Source organism: Pipra filicauda, unplaced genomic scaffold (assembly GCF_003945595.2).
Source record: "Pipra filicauda isolate LSUMZ 115617 unplaced genomic scaffold, ASM394559v2 scaffold62_size3274119_pilon, whole genome shotgun sequence".
In the NCBI taxonomy this organism is placed as follows: domain Eukaryota; kingdom Metazoa; phylum Chordata; class Aves; order Passeriformes; family Pipridae; genus Pipra; species Pipra filicauda.
The window spans coordinates 1,098,584-1,117,373 of record NW_024104787.1 but is presented as its reverse complement, the minus strand read 5'-3'; the positions used below and the strand labels follow the sequence as shown (position 1 = coordinate 1,117,373).

General features: G+C 46.4%; 1 protein-coding gene across 1 annotated transcript in view; it reads right to left on the bottom strand.

The window, feature by feature from the left end:
* Positions 1–1,943: 1,943 nt before the first annotated feature.
* TGM4 (transglutaminase 4) overlaps positions 1,944–18,790 on the bottom strand; it is a gene marked incomplete at its 5' end in the record, with an annotated part of 25,583 nt that continues 8,736 nt past the window's right edge. Inside the window, 13 exons of the mRNA XM_039388295.1 lie at positions 1,944–2,296; positions 2,811–2,947; positions 3,409–3,578; positions 4,873–5,229; positions 5,883–6,134; positions 6,864–6,967; positions 7,210–7,348; positions 7,863–8,037; positions 8,581–8,688; positions 10,044–10,162; positions 10,809–10,938; positions 11,252–11,358; positions 11,489–11,668. Coding sequence (XP_039244229.1) covers positions 2,155–2,296; positions 2,811–2,947; positions 3,409–3,578; positions 4,873–5,229; positions 5,883–6,134; positions 6,864–6,967; positions 7,210–7,348; positions 7,863–8,037; positions 8,581–8,688; positions 10,044–10,162; positions 10,809–10,938; positions 11,252–11,358; positions 11,489–11,668 — 2,120 coding nt within the window. The remainder of the gene's footprint in view (positions 2,297–2,810; positions 2,948–3,408; positions 3,579–4,872; positions 5,230–5,882; positions 6,135–6,863; positions 6,968–7,209; positions 7,349–7,862; positions 8,038–8,580; positions 8,689–10,043; positions 10,163–10,808; positions 10,939–11,251; positions 11,359–11,488; positions 11,669–18,790) is intronic.

Below are 18,790 nucleotides of genomic sequence, written 5' to 3'. Positions count from 1 at the left end.
TGAGAGCCAGAACAACCGTCTCCCCTCCTCAAATTACAGTTTGAGTGAGAGATAGGGACATGTCCCTGTGCCTTATGCAGAGCGTGGACAGCCAGCCCAGCCCCAGCTCTGGTTCCCCCACGACCTGGTGGGGTGATTTCTTATGTCCAGCACATCAGTTCTGGTGTTTCTTGGCTGTCAGTCCCCCTTGTCCTCCTCTTCTTTCTCCCCTCCCAAAGTCTCAGTACCCCTTGGTGTATCTCCTCTGTCTCAGTGTAGTGTGACAACTGTCAGAAATCACAGAAGTCTTCAAAAGTTGGAAAAATCTGTTTTATCCACAGCTTTAGTATAAACCTCCTTCTTTGATGATTTATGTGGTCGCTTGAGACCAAACATGATTTTCATGAAATTGAAACCAAACCCTCCATTTTCCTTTCCTTTGCTCCATGCTGTAATAGGTTTGTCTTGCCCCTTGTTAAATCATGCCTTCATCTTCAAGCCATGCTGCTGTAGTCCCATCTGGGTTCTGGCTGGACCTTGCTAGGTCCCAGGGAAGGCTGTCCTGGAAATTATGCTTGTGGTGGGAGGCTGGGGAGGATGCTGCCTCTGCACTGCTCAGTGTGGGACATGGTCTGCTGGCAATCCCATCACTGCTCTGATGTGAAGTGTTAATATGTGATGGACAGGGCCATGTCAGACGTGGAAAGTGTTCTTGTACTTCTTACCTGGTGTCTTCTACAGCAGGTTTTCTATGCAAGTAAAGAATTTACATCTCTTAAAAATATTTTTTGCTGTTTGTAACTCCTTTTCATGCCTCCAGTTGCTATTGTATTTACTAAAGAACTAATACTTCATCTGCCAAGGACCACCTGCTCCTCCCTACACTATGGACATGATGCACATGGACCCTGCACCCACTCTGCCTGCAGAGAGGAGCTCCCACTCTCTGCTGTGCCACCACAGGAGATGGCTTCCTGGGGACTCAGTGCTGCTGTGGGGCACCAGAACACCGTGAGCAGAGGGGCAGCAGGGGTCAGGGCAACCTGACCCCCTTCTGTGGCCCAGCAGCCACCTCTGAAACACAAGAGAGGGGTTAAAACTTTCTTTTTTGCCCTTCCTTTTTTTTTCCTCCTCCCTTTTTATGGGGTGGTACATAATCCGATATAGTCACCATTTCTTTTTCCCACTCTGTGGCCTTAATGCTCGAGCATTTACCTTTTAAATAAACAAATAAATAACCCCCTATGTTACTGTGTGACTTAATTTTCTCTTTACTCATGGAAATACTGGAAACCCCAGTGTCAGACTGCTGCTGGCCATGCTGTGGTGATGCTGTGGGGCAGGGCAATCCCTTGCTAAAAGTGGGCTCGGGGGTTGCTGGAATGTGCAGTGCAGTGGTGGGCTCCAGCTGTGCACAGCTGTTGTCTTCTGTGTGACGGTGGCTGGAAGAACTCCAGATGTACATTGCCATCAAGGTTCTACCTGTAATCCAGCAGCATTCAGGGTGGAAGGGGAAGAGTAGGGGTTGGTATATTTCTAGGGAAGCACTGGTAATGCAGTTGGAGATGGTACTTCTTCCAAAAATGCCTGAAAACCCCCAAAAGAGGTGGCATGGGAAGAAATGTATGAAAAATGGTGTTTGGGGTGACTGTGCCAGGTTTGCCCTTTCTGTGCTCTAAAGGCAAGAAAAGGTGCGTGCCAGTACATTCTCCAGATGGTTAGCTGGGAGGGAGAGGGAATCACCCAGGAGGGATTTGCTTAAAATATTCCTTGAGCTACACAGCAGCCCATGGTGCAATGAGGTCCCTGGGAGGTCCCATGGAGGACCACAGCACTGCTGACCCTTGCCCCAGGCTCACACCCATCATTGTCTGAAGCTGGCACCATCACAAGCTCTGATCCTTAGCAAGGGGTGAGTTTGGAGCTATCCCAGTGTGGCGATATCACACAACCCAATCACACAGTCAGTTTTAACAACATTTATTGAATCAGAATTAACTACAATCAATGCAACTGTGCCCTTTAAGTCAGGCTAATTCCTTAGCTTAATGGTATTTTTGCTCTTTACTTTGAAAGTACTATCCAGCAAACAAGGAGGCAAGAAGTGCCTGAGACACCCAGGGATGCAACGTGCTTAAGCAAGGCAACTGTTTGCACCCCACCGAGGCACTGATCCTACTCGATGATGGTGATAGCCTTCTCTGCAGAGATCCCTTTGATCTGGTTTGAGGTCAACTTGGCTACTATTTTCTTCTCTCCTAGTCTTGTTGGAGTGCATATTACTTCAGACTTCATGATCCTGCCAGGCATTATATCCCTAAGGACAAAAAAACCCAAATAATCTCAGCATGAGTAAGGGTTCTTGTTAGCTGCTTTTGAATAATTTCACTTAAAGAAATAGGCAGTGCATGTGTTTGTGGGCAGTGCTTCCCTTTTGTCATGACCCACGTGCAGCAAGTGGGGTGTGGCATGGTGGCACTGGCTGGTGGTCCTGTTGATCCTGGGGACCTTCCCCAAAGTTAGTTCCCGCTACTGCTGAAACATTCAATTCAGCTCTGAAGGAAGCAGCTGTGTTCACACTGACCAGGCAGCACATGGCATCACAGCAGGAGCACAGGGAGAGCCCCTGTCACGCCCCGATGCCCCGAGCCTGCCAACGTCTGTGTGCATCTTTCTCCTATGTGGACTGTGGCCAAACGTGGTGCAGTTTCAAACACAGCTGGCAAAGGGTCCTCTTACTCCAAATCCCCTAACCACTTCTCCAAGGGAAATTAAAAAAAAGAAATAAAGCAGAGTACTGCCAGGGTCATTTAATGGGCTCATCTCCTTACCCCTGATCAAACGTTGTCATCTTAAATATGCCCAAGCCCTCCACCAGCAGCTTGCAGTTTTCCAGAGCCACGTTCAGCTTGTTCTTGAAGATGAAGGCACAGCTGAAGTCATTGTTCAGTTTGGCTACTTCGGGCATCTGGCAGAGGAGGAAAGAGAGGAACAAACCCAAAGATCAGGGATCAGAGGGGTAATAAAGGTTCCAGAGCTGCTGCAGGTTTGCTGTGCACCACCAGCATGGTGGTGCAACTCCTTCCACCCTTCTATCCTTTCCACCCTCCCATGGAACTATATTTTCCCAGCTGGTTTCTCTCTGATTTCTCAACATGTTTTTCCTTCAGAAAATGGGATTGGAGATGGGCTCTGTACAAACTGTCCTCTTCCATCCCCTTCCCTCCAGCAGCTCCTTCCTTCCCATTTTAGATGGGGCAATAATATTTTCATTTCATGGCTACTTTCAACTTTCAGGTAAGGGTTGAATAGCCAAATAAAATGCCGAGGACAGAGCATCCCAGGAGGCAGCTGTTTGGGATGTCCTCCTGTGAATGCCACACTGAGCAGGGCTCAGTTCCCCAGGAGCCTGGCTGGTGCCTGCCTCACCTGGACAGTGATGGGGGGGTACTCAAATCTCATTGACGTCTCCTTGGTGAGTTTGTCATTTGTTTCCTTGACCTCAGCAATGGCAGTGACAAGGATGAGCACTTCATCATCCACCGAGGCCAATGTCTTCATATACGCGTCAGGTGCTATTTTCAGAGGGATCTGCATTTCTGCAGGAAAGAAAATACAACTTGATGCTTCATCACACACTCAGGAATTGGGTGGCAAAGTCAGCTCTGGTGGCTGGTGTCTCAGGGTGTGGGATGAACCGTATTTCCTGAGACCATCCTGCTTTCCTTCAGGATGTAGCCTCTGTTGGGGGAAGCCCTGGCTGGGTGGGCGGTACCTGGCACATGCAGCCCATGGGAGGGGTAGCTGAGTCCCGACCATCTCTCTGCCCAGATGAGCACTGGCTCAGGCTCACATCCAGCATCTCAGCAGCCCTCATCCCCAGCTGCCCCAGCAGGTACATCTAAACCTGTGTCCCCTGGGGTTTCTCTGAGGCACTGCTTGCTATAAAATTGCTTGCTTTCCTTTCATTTCAGATTTTATTTTTAATTGTCTGGATAAGTTTCCAGTGGCTCAGAAAAGCCCTGAAGTCAGCAGTGCTGGTGTCTGAGCATTGCTTTAGCTGCAAAGCTTCCTGGCTTCTTGGAATAAAAACAAAAATGTCTGTCCTTTTCCCTAAATGTATGTACGTGTGTATATATGTTGGACACACCTTTGTGTCCTACCCTGCTGCATTTTGACAGTATTAAGACACTCAGCACTCACCAACAGCAGAGATTTTTTTTTTGCAAGAGTGACTCATGCTTGGAATGAGCAAAGAGTTGTTAATTATTCATCACTCGTTAGTCTCTTATTTAGCAAATTTCAGTTACACTGCTGGGGATCAGAAATGCAACCCAGGTCACTCAAAGATACACAATGCACAGGAGCAAACAGCTCTTGGGATCAGCCAGGCAGGCAGTCAGGAGGCGGAAATTTGCTTGGGCAAAGAATTCAGAAAATACACTCACCAGCATCACCACCACCAAGATCAGAGTGGCAAACAAGAACAAAACAAGGCTGAAATTTCCAGCTATCTAAATCCTGTGAGGGATCTAATCCATCAAAGCCTGCAGTGGCATCTTTGATGTTTATACAGTAAGGACAGGAGGGAGATACTCCAGCACACTTCACTCACACCATGGAAACCTCTGTCTGCCCACACTGATGTATTTCTAACCACCTCATTGAAGCTGCAGCAGGGACAGGGCCTTCATGTTTTAGTCCCTGCTACAGAGGGATCCCAGTCTGTAACTGAGACTTCCAAATGTGGTAACAAGGGAGGGAGGTAGCAGGCTGGCAATTTCTGCTCTTCACAAAGTACAGAGCCATACATTGGTCTACAGTGGAGCTATTACAAATCCCAGACTGCCACAGTAAATAGTGCACAGAACACACCAAGCTTTCTGGTCTTACCAGATTTGCCTTCAAGGTTGATGGTCTCCTTGATAGTTCCAAGGTTGGCCTGAACTTTTCCAGTATAGTACTGCAGCTGGCAAGAGCCAGCAAGATCAATGGTCCAGTTTCCAGGAGTAGATGTCTTCACTGTGATGGCCAGTTCAAGGGGATTGCCAGGATGCAAAGCTTCCGTATTGGTTATCTCAAGATGGAGCCCAGTCTTGGTGACTGTCTCATGCAGGACCATAGGCTTGTTTGTACTTCTACGCATACCCCGTTCGTCTACAGTTGAAGCGTAGCCTGAACGAGGAGCTAGTCCTGAAGGGCGTATGAAGGAGCAAGCTCTTTCCATGGACTTCCTTTCCTCTTTGGAGCCTGGATAAAGGAAAATATGGATGATATCTGTATCTCAGTCTCCTCACGCAGAGCCATCTTCCCTTTATTTATGCTTCTGTTGCTAAGCAGAGAGGATGGAGGATGTCAGGGCACCTCCAGCCTCTGCTCAGGAGACCTTCCTGTTTACACTACCACCAAATCTAACTAGCATTTTGGACTAGAAGAATTTCCTGAAAGAGACACTTTTGGAGGATGGATGCTCTTAAATTTTGATATTTTTGTCCTCCTCACTGGAAAGGGTTTAATAATCTAGGACAACATGGCTGGATCTGATAATTGTCAGGAGAAAACACAGGATTTTTTGTTTCCGATATGGTGTGAGGAAAGGAAAGACAAAAAGAAATAGAATAAAGAAATAAAGCAAAGGTCAGTCTGATGACTAGGTTCATCACTCAGCCCATTTCTTTCATTGCCTGCTAACTTGCTTGTCCCTAAAGAGCAACCTATAGGTGTCACTGTGGGCATGAGGATGCCCAGGATAAGTGCTGCCTCCCGAGGGTCTCCAGGTCTTACACCAGGTTTGTCACTGCAGCTACTCTTGCAGTTTTCTCCTGAGACAACACGTGTTGAGGGTGACCTACATGGTCAGGGGTCTCCTCTTTAGCACTACATTAGAGGATTGAGGCAGTCACCTTCAGGGTACTTGTACTGCAGGGTGATGTCTTCCCGCTTGTTCTGCCCCACGGCTTTTGTGCTGATGTTTTTGCCGATATCCTGGGTCTCCGTGCTAACCCTGATGTACTTATCCTTGCCGTTCACCTTCTTGACAATCCAGTAGACTTTGTCAGCATTCACCTCTGCATACACAAACTTGCCATCGTAGGGCAAATACACATCTCCTTCTCGGACAGCCTTCACTGGGCACGGACCACACTGGAAAACACCTAGAAAGTGCATTCAATACCAGCTGATTTTCCAAAAATGAGCAGTGAATCCAATTTTTATTCCACTCTCAGACACACTAAAGCAGGAATCTGTGGCCATGGTAGTTGACACTTAGCAGTAAATAGTCCTCCAACTTAGTAATGAACTCCAAAAGCTCTTATTCATTCCACAGCTGCTTGGGCTTTTTTGTAGATGGCAAAGGTCTGGTAAGAGGTTTTATGTGTTTCCCCTCACTTATACAATTTTAAGGTTAGAAAGTCGCAGCTTAGTTATGGAGTTAACTGAGTCCAGACACCTGTGTTTGAACTCCTGGCAATATTCCACTTTCTGCACTGCCTTGAGAATTAATGTTTTGGGGTTTTTTCTGCTTCCAAATTCCCTGAATCTGTGCAGGAAGGGTAGTCACCGATTTTGGTGGTCACTCCTCCCATCTACCAGTGAACAGGCTCATGATCTCCATGACTTAGGTGTGCTCTAACCTCTGAAATGACATTCATGTCCCCACAGCATTCTACAAAGTTGTTTTTCTGCCTACCAAGAGATGCTGTTCCTCCCATCCTGGCCTGAGATGGCAGGAGTGAGATCTCCTGCTTTAGGGTGTCACTGCCCCAGCGCGTGAAGATGTGCATGGAGAGTATGTGCTTTGCTGAATGGGGAGCATGGCTTTCATACAAAATGTCCCTGCCTCCCTCAGGAGTTGCAGAAGAGCCTTTCTAGGCAAATCCTACCTTCACTTTGCTCCTGAGGAGTTGCATCAATTGCCTGCCAGCCATCAAACCCATCTGGCAGGTCTGTCCGCTTCATCCAGACATCGTTCCACACGTGGAAGTTCCTGCATGCATTTGGGTTGGAAAGAAAAGGAGTGAGCTGTTACAGCCTGAAGAGTCATGATCCCCTCCCTCAGGCCTTTATTAAGGGCAGATTTAATAGGTATTCGTGTGTAACCCTGTGAAACCCCAGGCTTTATCTGTCCTGGGCAATAGGGGAAATTATCAAAGGAATTGCTGGGGGTGGGAAATGGGGCACTGCAAGGCAGCACAAGGGGTAGGAAGCATTAGCTCCATTTGACAGTACCAGACAGAGTCGAGAGACATCCAGTTCAGCTTTTCTCCTGATTCATTCAAGTAAATGTCAACTCTCAGGTTCTCCTCCGTATCATGTGCTGAGTTGAAGGTACTAACGCAGCGGGCTGGAACTCCCAAGCAACGCATGACTGCAGCATAGACCGACAAAACACAGGATCACAAAATCACTCAGGTTGGTGGGCACCTTTGGGGATCATCTCATCTGACCCCTCTGCCCACATAGGGTCTGCTAGAGGAGGTGCCCGGGACTGTGTCCAGATGGCTTTTGAATATCTTCAAGGATGTAGATTCCATAACCTCTCTGGACAACCCATGCCAGTGGTTGGTTACCCTCATGGTGAAAAAAACTATTTCCCATGTTCAGACAGAACCTCCCATGTTTCAGGTTATGCCTATCACCTCTGGTCTTTTCACTGGGCATCACTGAGAAGAGCCTGTCTGTGCCCCACTCCTTCCTGTCAGGTATTTATACACAAGGATAAGACCTCCAGAGCCCTCTCTTCTCCAGGCTAAGCAGTCCTGGCTTTCTCAGCCTCTCGTTACATGACAGACCCTGCCACCTCTGCTGCTCAGAGGCAGAGGAATTTGACTTTCTAGCACAGTAATTAGGATGTTAGAGAAGGGAGACAGTTCACTGTTTACCTGTAGTGAGGACTCCTGCGAAGACCCAACATTGGCCATAACTGACTGGCTTCTTTGTTTTGTAATACTTCTGCAAAATTGTGACACTCCCAATCCAATCCATAGGGGACGTCCCACCACTGTAATTCCCTGACCAGTTCCCCATCAGGACACCGCTGTCATCATTGGCATTAACCTGTGGCCACACAAATACGCAAAGGAGAAAAATAAAGGAATGAGGCTGAATGAGGCTTAAATCCTCGTGGTCTCTGCCCTCCCTGTGTCTTCCCAGGTGTTCCACAGCCCTGTGGCACCCAGCAAGGCTTCTGGTGCTGTCTGGGGGCTCCCCTGGTTGGAAACCCTCTATCTGGGTATTTAGAGGGAGGTGGCACTGCTGCTCGGGGTAGTCAAAATTAACCATGCACCCAGTGCTCCAAGAAGGGTCCCACCACAGAGAGCAGTTACTCCATCAAAACACAATCTTTGTGTTGACCCCGCCAACACAGCTGATGAGGAAGAACAACCACTGGAGCAGCTGCAAGCTTTGGAGATGGGAAGATATTTTATTTTGTCCACCTCTTCCCTCGACCCAAAATGCCTCTGGCTCTTTTCTTGCAGTTTCTCAAAGAAATCTATTTCAGATGCTTCCTGAAATGGTGTTCACGGTCCCGGGGAAGGAAGAGCAAGTAAGGAGGAGGGAGTTCTGGAGGGGCAAAGCACTTCACTGAGAGAGGCTTACCAAAGCAGACATGGCTCTGGACACAGATGCAGGATCCCTTCTATTGGCCAGACTGAGTTTGCTTTTGTCCAGTAGATACATGCAGGCGTCCAAGATGAATTCCTCAAACTGTTTGGTGAAGAAAATGGAGGCATTTTTATATGCTGCTCTAAAACAGAAGTTGCTTGTCAGTGTAAAGCAAATACTTGGAGGAAACTGTCTGACGAGCTCTAACTTCTAAACTTCCTTTATGATATTAAATTTTCAAGGCTATGGGGCTTCCCAAAGCTGTCTTCTCCAAAGAAGGGCTAAAATGAAATCCTACTCTGGAAGACAAAAGCCTGTCTCATGTATCTTGCAAACACCGTTGGAACCTGACCCAGTAATCTTTACTTCTGTGACTAGTACTAAGTCACCAATGTCATATACTTGCAACTCTGCAAATTAATCACAAGAGTAATGAAAATTTAAGACCACTACAAATATTCCGTCTATTGACATAGGTACAAAATGAATGTTGGAAAAAAGAAAGGTACGTAAATGCAGATTATTACAGCAAAGATTCCTAATAAGCAATTGGTGATAAGGCTCCCTGAGGTCCAATTCACAGAGGCATCAAACATCCGATTCAAAGAAGCTTGGCAGAATATCAATATCAATGCTCATTGCTTAACAGCAGAATAAATATTAGGATAGGAACAGCCCTATGGATGATGCCCTTTGGCCCCTTTTGTGTAAAGGCATCAGTGAGAGCACCTTTGTTGGGCTGTCTGTATCCTGCAGCTTGAAATTGTAAACTTATAAAACAAACAAAAAAATGAAAACAAAAACAGAAAACAGATTCCAACATCATTTTGTGGGGAATTCTGTCTGGATACGGTGCAGGATACTCTGTTTGGGTGCCTGTGTGCTTTCTACAGGATGCCAGCAAATCTGCTCTGGCATCCACCTCTTATCTCTAACCCAAGCCAATTCGACATTCCTTTCCTCTGGAGTTATCTCACAAGGCAGTGTGAAGGAACACCCTTCCTGAGAGAGTGGCTGATTGTGTCCTGGACCCAGCCATCAGTGAAGGCACCACTTGAAAGGTGATAACCTCTGCCAGCACTTCTACCCTTTTTATTCCTGTTCATGATGCAACAGGTAAATAATCAGACTTTTTTCCCCTGTCAGCCCCCTCCACAGCTCATGAGCTGGTTACCAACAGCTACAGTTGCACGAGAGCAGGAATTCCCTTACGGGAATTTTTTCAACCACAACTCTGTCCTGAGTTTCAACATTCTTTGCCATGGATCACATGATCTGACTATAAATGTGCTGTTAAACACCATTCTCCAGCTGTAGGTGGGTTACTCTAACCAGGTGAGCCCTCCCAGTGAAGGCGGCAGGACCATTCCAGCACTTTTTGCTACTCACAGGCTTAAACTGTTTATAAGTCTGATTCACTGAAACAAATGTTGAAGGGGCGAATAAGGGTGTTTTACCTGCCCAAAATTCCATGGCCTATCATATATGCTGTATGCAGACCCAACATAGATGTAGCCTGTGTCGTTGAGCACATACTCCTTTCTCTGTGCCTCATCGTCCATGAAGACGGCATCATCTGGAAAAAAAAAACCCTCAGAAGTTAGGTGGTTTGCACACATTATACGAAATTTCCCATGGAAAGCTAAACTGGGGGAATCAATGGTCTGCAATATTCACACCAAATAATGACCATGTAGTACTCACATTTTTTTGTTCCTATTGTGGAAGAATTTCCCATAAGATTAACCTTTATTTTCCCCCTGTAGGTCTATTGCTACATGACCACTCTTTTATTATAGCAAAAAGCTTATTTCTGAACACTGTAGTGAACTAGGTAGGTAGCAGAGAGAACTGGGAAACTGATTCCAACTAAGAACACGTGTTTTTTTGTCTGGTTATTTTTTGTCTGAATTTTAAGCCAGCTCATTCCTCTCAGTTAACCTTTGTGATGGCTCAGGGAAACAGAGAGGGGTCACAAAGAGGTGCCAACAGAGGTGACAGAGAGGTGGTACTCTATGTCCCGTCACTGGAGAGTGCCCAGCAAGGAGCTGCCTCATTGCCATTGCCCAGCTTCCTACTAGCTCCATGAGGTTGCTGTTCGCAGTGTTTTATGGGGAAAAAGCCATGTATGTAAGAAAGAGAGGCAAAATATGAAGAAAAGTTCTGCCAAAGGACAGTCCCTGGCAGCAGTAATTATCACCCCCAGCTGCAGGACCACTCACCTTTACACCAGGGATTGAACAAAAGGTAGATGACACCATTTTCAGGCTTGTAAATGTTAGTCCCAGTCTTCACGTTCAAGGTGTATTTTCCCACGGAGGCACTGGGTGAACTGGTGACAGACAGCAGGCACTGAGGAGGCAACAAGGAGAGACAGCATGAGGGACACTCCACCATGGCTACAGGCACGGCACAAATATGGTGCCTCAGGACCAGCATGACTGGCAAAGCTGGTGGCCATGGAGGTCCATGCAGGGAGGGCAAGGCAGTAGGATGGGGCCAATACTGCTTGCGCATGGGGGGAAAAATGAATTAGGCAGGGCAAGGCTGCTGCCCACCTAAAATTACAGGACTAAGGAAAACAGGACAGGTATGAGGATGATTTGCTCTGTAGCTTCTGGTGGGCTTGGCACTGGGCATTGAGCCCCTTGTCCACAGGCTCTACCTCTTTGCCGTTCTTCTTGACAACGGAGATTTTCCACCCATTGAAACCCTGCTCCTTCTCCGGTTTCAGTGACATCAGGCTCCCCCTGACTTTTGTTGGATTTTCACCTGGAAACAAATTCAAGACAATATGTGGGAGGGTTGCACAGGTCTGCAGTGCCTGTGCAGTGCCAGGATCAGGCAGCTGGAGGCTCCCAGGGCTTCTTTGCCCAATGTCTGCAGAGGGGATCCTACTTACCGATGGTGAAGTGCAGTGTCAGCTTGTCGGCAGCCCTCAGCTCCCTGTTGAGGCTGACCTGCACCTGGAAGGGCTGCCCGCGCCGCACCGCCAGGTTCTTGACGTTGTACCCATCTGTGTGGTGCTCGCGGGTGTTCTGGCTCTTAAGAAAGTCAATCCCAGTGGCCTTCAGACTGGTCTCTGGAAAGACATTAGCAGAAAAGGAGAGAGGAAAAAAAAGAGATTGATGGTAATTGCTAAGCAAAGTTTTCTTCTTACTGCAGCCCTGTGAGTTATCAAAACATCTAGAGAGCCCAGTGATCCAGCACAAGGAATCACATTGAGTATCACTATAACTAATGGATTATCAAATAATAATTAACAGTAGTTTTTACTGCTCCTCACAAAATGTAGCACACTCAGTCAAGCAGGGAGTAAACTGAATGTGCCAAAATTCAGCTCCTCTCAATTGTTGAGATCCCCAGTGTCTCTGGAATGCCAAGGGTCTGGGAAATGGGACAGTGTCTTAAGGACACTGAAGCTGATTCTTTATATTTCCCCCTCAAAAATTAGTCCCAAATAATATCACAACAGTCATCACTCAACCTCTTACAGAAATCTGCAGCACACTCACCACAGGGCACTGTCCCCCTTCATGACAACTAGTGCTTTTCCCATTTGACTTCAGCACAGATTTGAACTCCAGCAAGAATCCCTTGGAAATGCCTCGCTCCCATTCATTTTCAACAGAGCAGCTGATTTTGTAAGTCATAATATTTAAAATCACTGTCTCCTCAGCTGCCCTTTACTCCTGCAACTCTGGACAGGAGCAGGGCTGGGAAAAGCCTCAGCAACTCTATGCCCAGCAGCTCATGGCTCAGGGCTGTGGCGTAGGAGTGGAGCTCTGAGAGGCACAACCCAGTGATACGCTTGAGCAAAGCCCTCAGCTTTCAGTGGTGATGGGGATTTGGGGGTCACTGCATCAGGCTTTGGCAGGCTGCCCTGGTATGACAGGGAAAGCCAGAGCATGCCGGAATGTGGCTGAGCTGTATTTCTTTGGGAGCATTTTACCTGTCTTGGACCTGCCCATTAAATATCCTCAAAGGATAAATTCCGTGTGAACAGTAGGGAGTAACAATACCTCATAAGCACTTGTCTCATGAGTGATTCAGATGAAGACATGGGAGAGGCAAAAACGGCTTACGGTAACTTAGAAGTTAGCAAGTCAAAGGCATAATGGTTGAAGGGATTAATTCACCAAATGTCTTGACAGATTTGCATGATACCAGGCAACCATGCTAACTTGAGTATCAACAAGAGCCATCCCTAACATTGAAGAGTCTGAAATCTGCTGGTATCTGCTGTGGCATGAGACATGCCTCATGCAGGGCTGGACTCAGGGCAGGCTGAAATCAGTGTCACACTTCCTACTGCGACCTGTGCTGGGCAGTAACTGCAGCCTTGAGTAAACTGAACTGACCAGATTACTACCTCCGCGTATTTCTTCTTAGTAACTATATAAACCATATTTATCTTAATTACATTACAGATATCAGTGCCACAGCAAATAGACTTAAAATTGACCAGCACCTTTTGTTAACTGATACAGTTCTCAAGTGCTTTTTGTTTGCTTGCTGCATGCCAGTTGCTGACCTCGGGCTGATGTTTTGTGCAACGGGGTGTGCGTATGTTTATGTCAAAAAATTCCAGCTAGAACTAGCTGCTTAATCCTCTTGAGGATGAAGAGGAAGTCCATATTCCATAGCATTAAGAAATCTGCAAACACTAAAGCTGTTCAACCTTGTTCTTTATGGAAACCCTGGTGTTGTGCTGAGAAGACATCAGAAAACAGCCCTGGTGATGGGACAGGGTTACGAAGAGATGTGGGACTTGAAGCATAGGATGGCTGTGGGAAAGGGCTCTGGGGAATCCATCCTTCCAGCATTTCTTAACTTAGGAATTGCATTTCCATCCCCTGTTTCTAGACATCACCAATGTTGAGGATGCACAGAGAAAATCTGCAGACAACAGCAGCCTTGGAATATGGCCTGACAATGCTGCGCAGTGCCAAAGACCTGTCTCAGCTCAGCACTGCCCATCAATTGCACTGCATTTATTCCTGTGCAAACACACCTGTGACACCCTATGATCCGACCGGCACGGTGTCCTGCGCCAAGGAATGCCTCAGAGCGAGCCAGTGGCGCACCCATCACCACATCCGAGGGGGCTTGGCCGCAGCCTGTCTTCCCTGGGCAATCCACAACCTGCTGCTTTCAGCTTCCTGCTCTGCTCCCTGGCCAGAGCACAGAGCTGGGCACTCACACACCCCTAGTCCAGCTGCCTGCAGGCACCTCCATTTGCCAACACGGAAATTAATGATTTACAGCAGAGCTGAACATGCCAAGAATGTGCCCGCTCATGGGATGGAGGCTTGAGCTACAAGAGGCAGCCCTGTCTGCTCTTGCTCCTGGGGCAATACAGAAGCAAACCCAAATCCCAAATGCTGTCAGATTTTTTTCCTTCTTTTTTTTTTTTTTTTTTAACAGAAGAAATTTCAAGGCAGTACTTTTTTTATCTCCTAGTTCAATGATTTATCACTTATAGAGCTTGTTCCTACACTAACCCACTGGTCCCATTGCATTGCTACCTGCTTGGAGAGATGTTCAGAGCTTCAAGAGCACAGTGATCAACCAGAACAAAACTGGGGACATGAGGACTTGGCACCGGTAAGGATCTGGGGCTGATGATGAGGTGATGTGGTTTAAAAAGAAATATTAACACGGAGCAGAATATTTATAGTAGGCCTGGTTTCAGTGGGAACAAGGGCTGCTCAGAAGGACAGGACAGAAGTGCGATGAGGACTGTGGTATTTTCAAGAGAGAACAAAATTTGGATACCCGCATTTACTCCCGATCCTTGCCCAGCCTCCAGGTAAACACTCTCCCATCCCAGAGATGTGAGATCACATCCCAAGGATGCTGCTGTCCAAGACTTCCTGCTGTAGGCACTACCCAGCCTGCATGTGCAGCTGCTCAGCTACATCCCAAACCACAAGGATTTTGGACACCCTGGCATTGGGCTGGCCAGTGCTAGTGGTTCAGCAGCTAAGCAGGAGTGACTCAGGCACCTTTCTAGGTATGTGCAGCATCTCCTGAGAATGGGGCAGCAGGACAGGACAGCCATGGGATGGAGCTCAAGCACAAATAAATCCTCTTTTCAGTTATTTCACAACTTCCATCAGATGTCACTAAACTGTCACTAAAGAGCAATAATCTACATGATTAAGTAACCTGAAACAAGAGAAATTCTTTTAACCTTGACGTGGAACAAGTTTAAAAGAGCCGCGTTTTTTCCCATCATTGATAGAACCACATGCCTAGAGGTTGATGAAAAGTGATGAAAAATGGGTTGCATTATTCAGTTGGTTTGCCAATCTGTCAAAACCAGAATTTGCACAGCCAGAGCAAACTGATCCCCCACGAGCAGTGGTAACACCAAAACTCCTTTCCCCAAGGTGTCACCCATGGCAATCAGAGGGGTGAGAATCTCTGGAGCTGCCATCCTCCTTGCAGTAGACTTGCCAAACCACACATCAAACATATCATATCATGCAGTAAAAACTCACCAGTGGTGCTGCTCATGGTTCTTGTCAGAGTTTCTACCTGAGATACCTGCAATGCCAGCAGCTTCCAAGCTCCTGAGTAGTCTCTGCCACTTGCTTCTGACTGGGGAAAAGGAAGACAGGCTGCCCTTTTTATCTGTATCTTGCTCTGAGGTGTCAGCAGGTCCACTGCCAAGGGGTGGTGTTTAGAGAAAGGAAGTTCCCGTGAAAAAAAAAAATGACTACAACTCCCTCTGCACATAGTCAGACTCTGAAAAACAGCGAAACTTAAATCCCGACTCACATGGAAGGTGATTTGCACAATCAGATGATAAGTGGACAGACCCTTCACTGACAAACAGTAAAATCATGGGCTAGATGAGTAATATGAATTCACCTCTGCCCTAATATCCAGGTCACCAGGACTGTAGCTCCAATGCTAACTTTTCAAGGAAGCCCACAAACATTTAATCCTTAGGAAAACAGAGTTCCCCCTTAGGACCAGTCTAACTTTCTTTGAAGTTAATGAGATTTTTGTCATCACATTTGGGACAGAAGTACTTGAAGCTGTGGGCTAAAATCCAGAATTTACACATATGGGTTGGAAAGCCCAAGGATCCTAATGCTGCCCCCCTACACATGGGGTGAGGCGGATGTCAAGGGAGATAGCCCAATGGGAGCACTAAGTGGGAAAGAGGAAGAACATGCTATGTCCAGGAGGAGAAAGAAATGTGATGGAACAGAAGCTGTTTGCTGGCTGCTCTTTGCTGACAGTGGTACCAAAGAAAGGACTCTGCTCAGGAGGTGGCTGGACCCCATGTTCCCCACTGCCACCATGATCCTTGGGGCGACTGAGGATGGAGAAATGAGTCTACCCCACAGAGGGGAGAGGTGATGGTATACAGGCCAACAGTGACATGGGCACAGTGAGATGACAATGAGATATAAACATGCCCCCAGATACCTAGAAATGTAGAGGTGGTTCAGCTGTGGGAGCAGCCTCAGCCCCCTGATGCCTCCATTCATGGCAGCAGCCCAGAGTCCAGCAAGGTAGGATTCCATCCACAAGGCTGCCACATCTAAATGTAGGATGTCCCTAAACATGATCTGCCTGTGGAAGCCTTCAAAGGCACCGACTTTTCTCCATCAGTTCAGATCACTCAGTTATTTACTTTAGGAGGACTGCTTCATTTGGTGTGAGCTAGGAGCTGAGTTAGCAGATGCCACCCTTCGAGCATGTCACTGCTTGCTGGCAAGTGTATGTTGGGTGTCCTTACTTGAGAGCATGACTAGCGCATCACAGGGCATTGAGGGTTCAGTACACATCTATAATCTCGCAGGACATCTGCAAGAACATCTGAAACACCAATGTTCTTAGTAGACGGAGCATCACTCACCATTCAGCATCAGACAATGTGCTGGCAACTACATATTTCACTATTGACAAAAACACGGCAACCCCAATTTACCTTTCAGCATTGCTTTTATTCTGCACTTCCTTCCTCCTGGAGGGTGAAAGACATTTTTGTTTAGAAGCAGTATGGGATGAAGTAAAGTATACGTGGAATGTCAGTACAATAACATAACCAATAATGCATGTAATCTGAACATTTATGATCTTACTGGTTTCCACTGAATTGCAGGAACAGAGTAACCCATTTCATCTGAAGTCACAGACAGTACCTTTCTAATCCAGTCTCAACCTGTTTTATATATCATTCTATGCTTGGTTGGAGGCATCTTAAATTGTGTTGACACAATAATCCTGCAGCAAAAACTACAGATTTTTGCAAACAGGAACAAATTGATGTAACATTTTTCTCTGGAAGAAAATTTTGTTAGATGTGTGTTGGAGGGTAAGCAGGAGAGGCAGGACATGTATTCACCAGGGACAGTCATACTTCAGTCTTATGGGGTTTTGCAAAAGACTGATTACAACAGTGTGCATGTTCTGCCCCTCACTTTGAGTTCAAGGAAAGATTGTAGAAGTTACGTGGGTGTGGGTTCTGCCCTGCCATGAACCTACTCCATCCTGGAAGGTGACTGACATTTTTTTTGTTTTTATCAGCAGACTAACACCTACCTTTCAGTTCTCCTTTCACTTTGTGCAGCTGCTGGTCTTGCCTTTATCTCTGCCATTATGTTTTTCTATGCACTAGTAGTATCTCAATTCAACAAAACTAAACTTGGCATATGGTTCTGCACTCCTACATAACCTTCTGCCCCTGGCTCGTACAAGCTTGCCCTGCCAGGAAAAGCCATTGAACCCTAATACTCTCCAAGACACTTGTTGGCAAGGTCCAAGAAAAGGAATTTCAACTTAAACTACAGGAATGTTTTTAAAAGACATGGTTTCAACTTCTTTAATGTTGTCAGCAGGTGCTCTCTGTCTTCTTACAGGCAAATATCCTTTTGTCTTTGCTGGTCATAGGGCTGGCTGTGGTTCAGCACCGTGGCTTTTTATTTCCTCCTTGGTGAAGCAATGAAAAAATACTATCCCTTATTAATTTCTTTTAAAAAAAATCCCCCCCAAAAGTTGTAAGTTAATCACTTCAATCTGTCTCATAAAAGTACACACTTAATTAACAGAAGTAGGAGATTTTTTTTCGCAAGCAATCTTCCTATTACCAGTAACTTCAGTAACTCACTTCCCAGCTTGCAAAATCAGACAACAGAGGTGACCAGCCTTATCTGCATCTATCTGTTGCAAGGTCACCTTATTAGATGGAATAAGAAGGTAATAAAAGGAAAACAAATAAAATAGAATTCCCAAGTGGCTGCTCCCCTATTTACAAGCTTGCCCTTTGTCTCAGGTTTTGTTTATTTTGTGTATCAAAAATGACAAAACAAGTCAAACTTCCAGAGCACGACCACAGACATTGATGCCAAATAGGAAAGACATAAGTGTAGCCCAATACTTAGCTTTACATCTTTATGCATTTGCAACCCCATGTCCAGCTATTGGAGAAGATGCCTTTTATAATAGGCAACATTTTAATAATGTACAGACCTACATTTTTTATAAACATCAAATTACTTCTGTTTTGTCGTTTTGGTTTTTTTTCAATGTCCAGTCAAAGTAGCACTCAAAATAAAACACAGACCAAAAGCACCGCAGTTTTTCTTTTTGGCACTCTGGAAAGGTGAACTCATCCTCCCAACCTCTCCATGGAGTTGCTCTGAGGGGTCAGAGAGTGAGTGGTGCATCTGTCAAGGCACACACAGATACAGCCCCTGTCTGGGTCCTGAGGGGCACCATGGCGAGAAGATGTCTCCCACCGGACACAACAGGACTGCTTCCACATGTATCATCTAGTATGTGTTGAGTCCTCCCTGGATCACAGCCTAGGGAATGTGATAAGTAATAAGTCTTGGGGGAATAAAAAGAAAAAAAAGCACAGATGGAGAACAGCGGAGGATCATCTTGTCCATCTCTTTTGAGCTGGAACTGATGAAGTGCTATGTTGGTCCTTCTCTCATAATTTCATTAAGCTTGTATCTCAGTCTTTAGGAATGTCCTAGTATTGGGACACATCACATCTACCTAATGATCCTGACACGCCAGTGCTGCTGTTACTCTGAAAGGAGCATTGATTTGATCGCTTCTCACTCGTATACACCAACCATGGGCCATGACGGTGGCCTGTGCCTCCAGGGCATCCCGTGTACCCAGCAGGCAGATTCTCTTCTAATCTAACATGAGCCAACTTGTGGCAGGCATT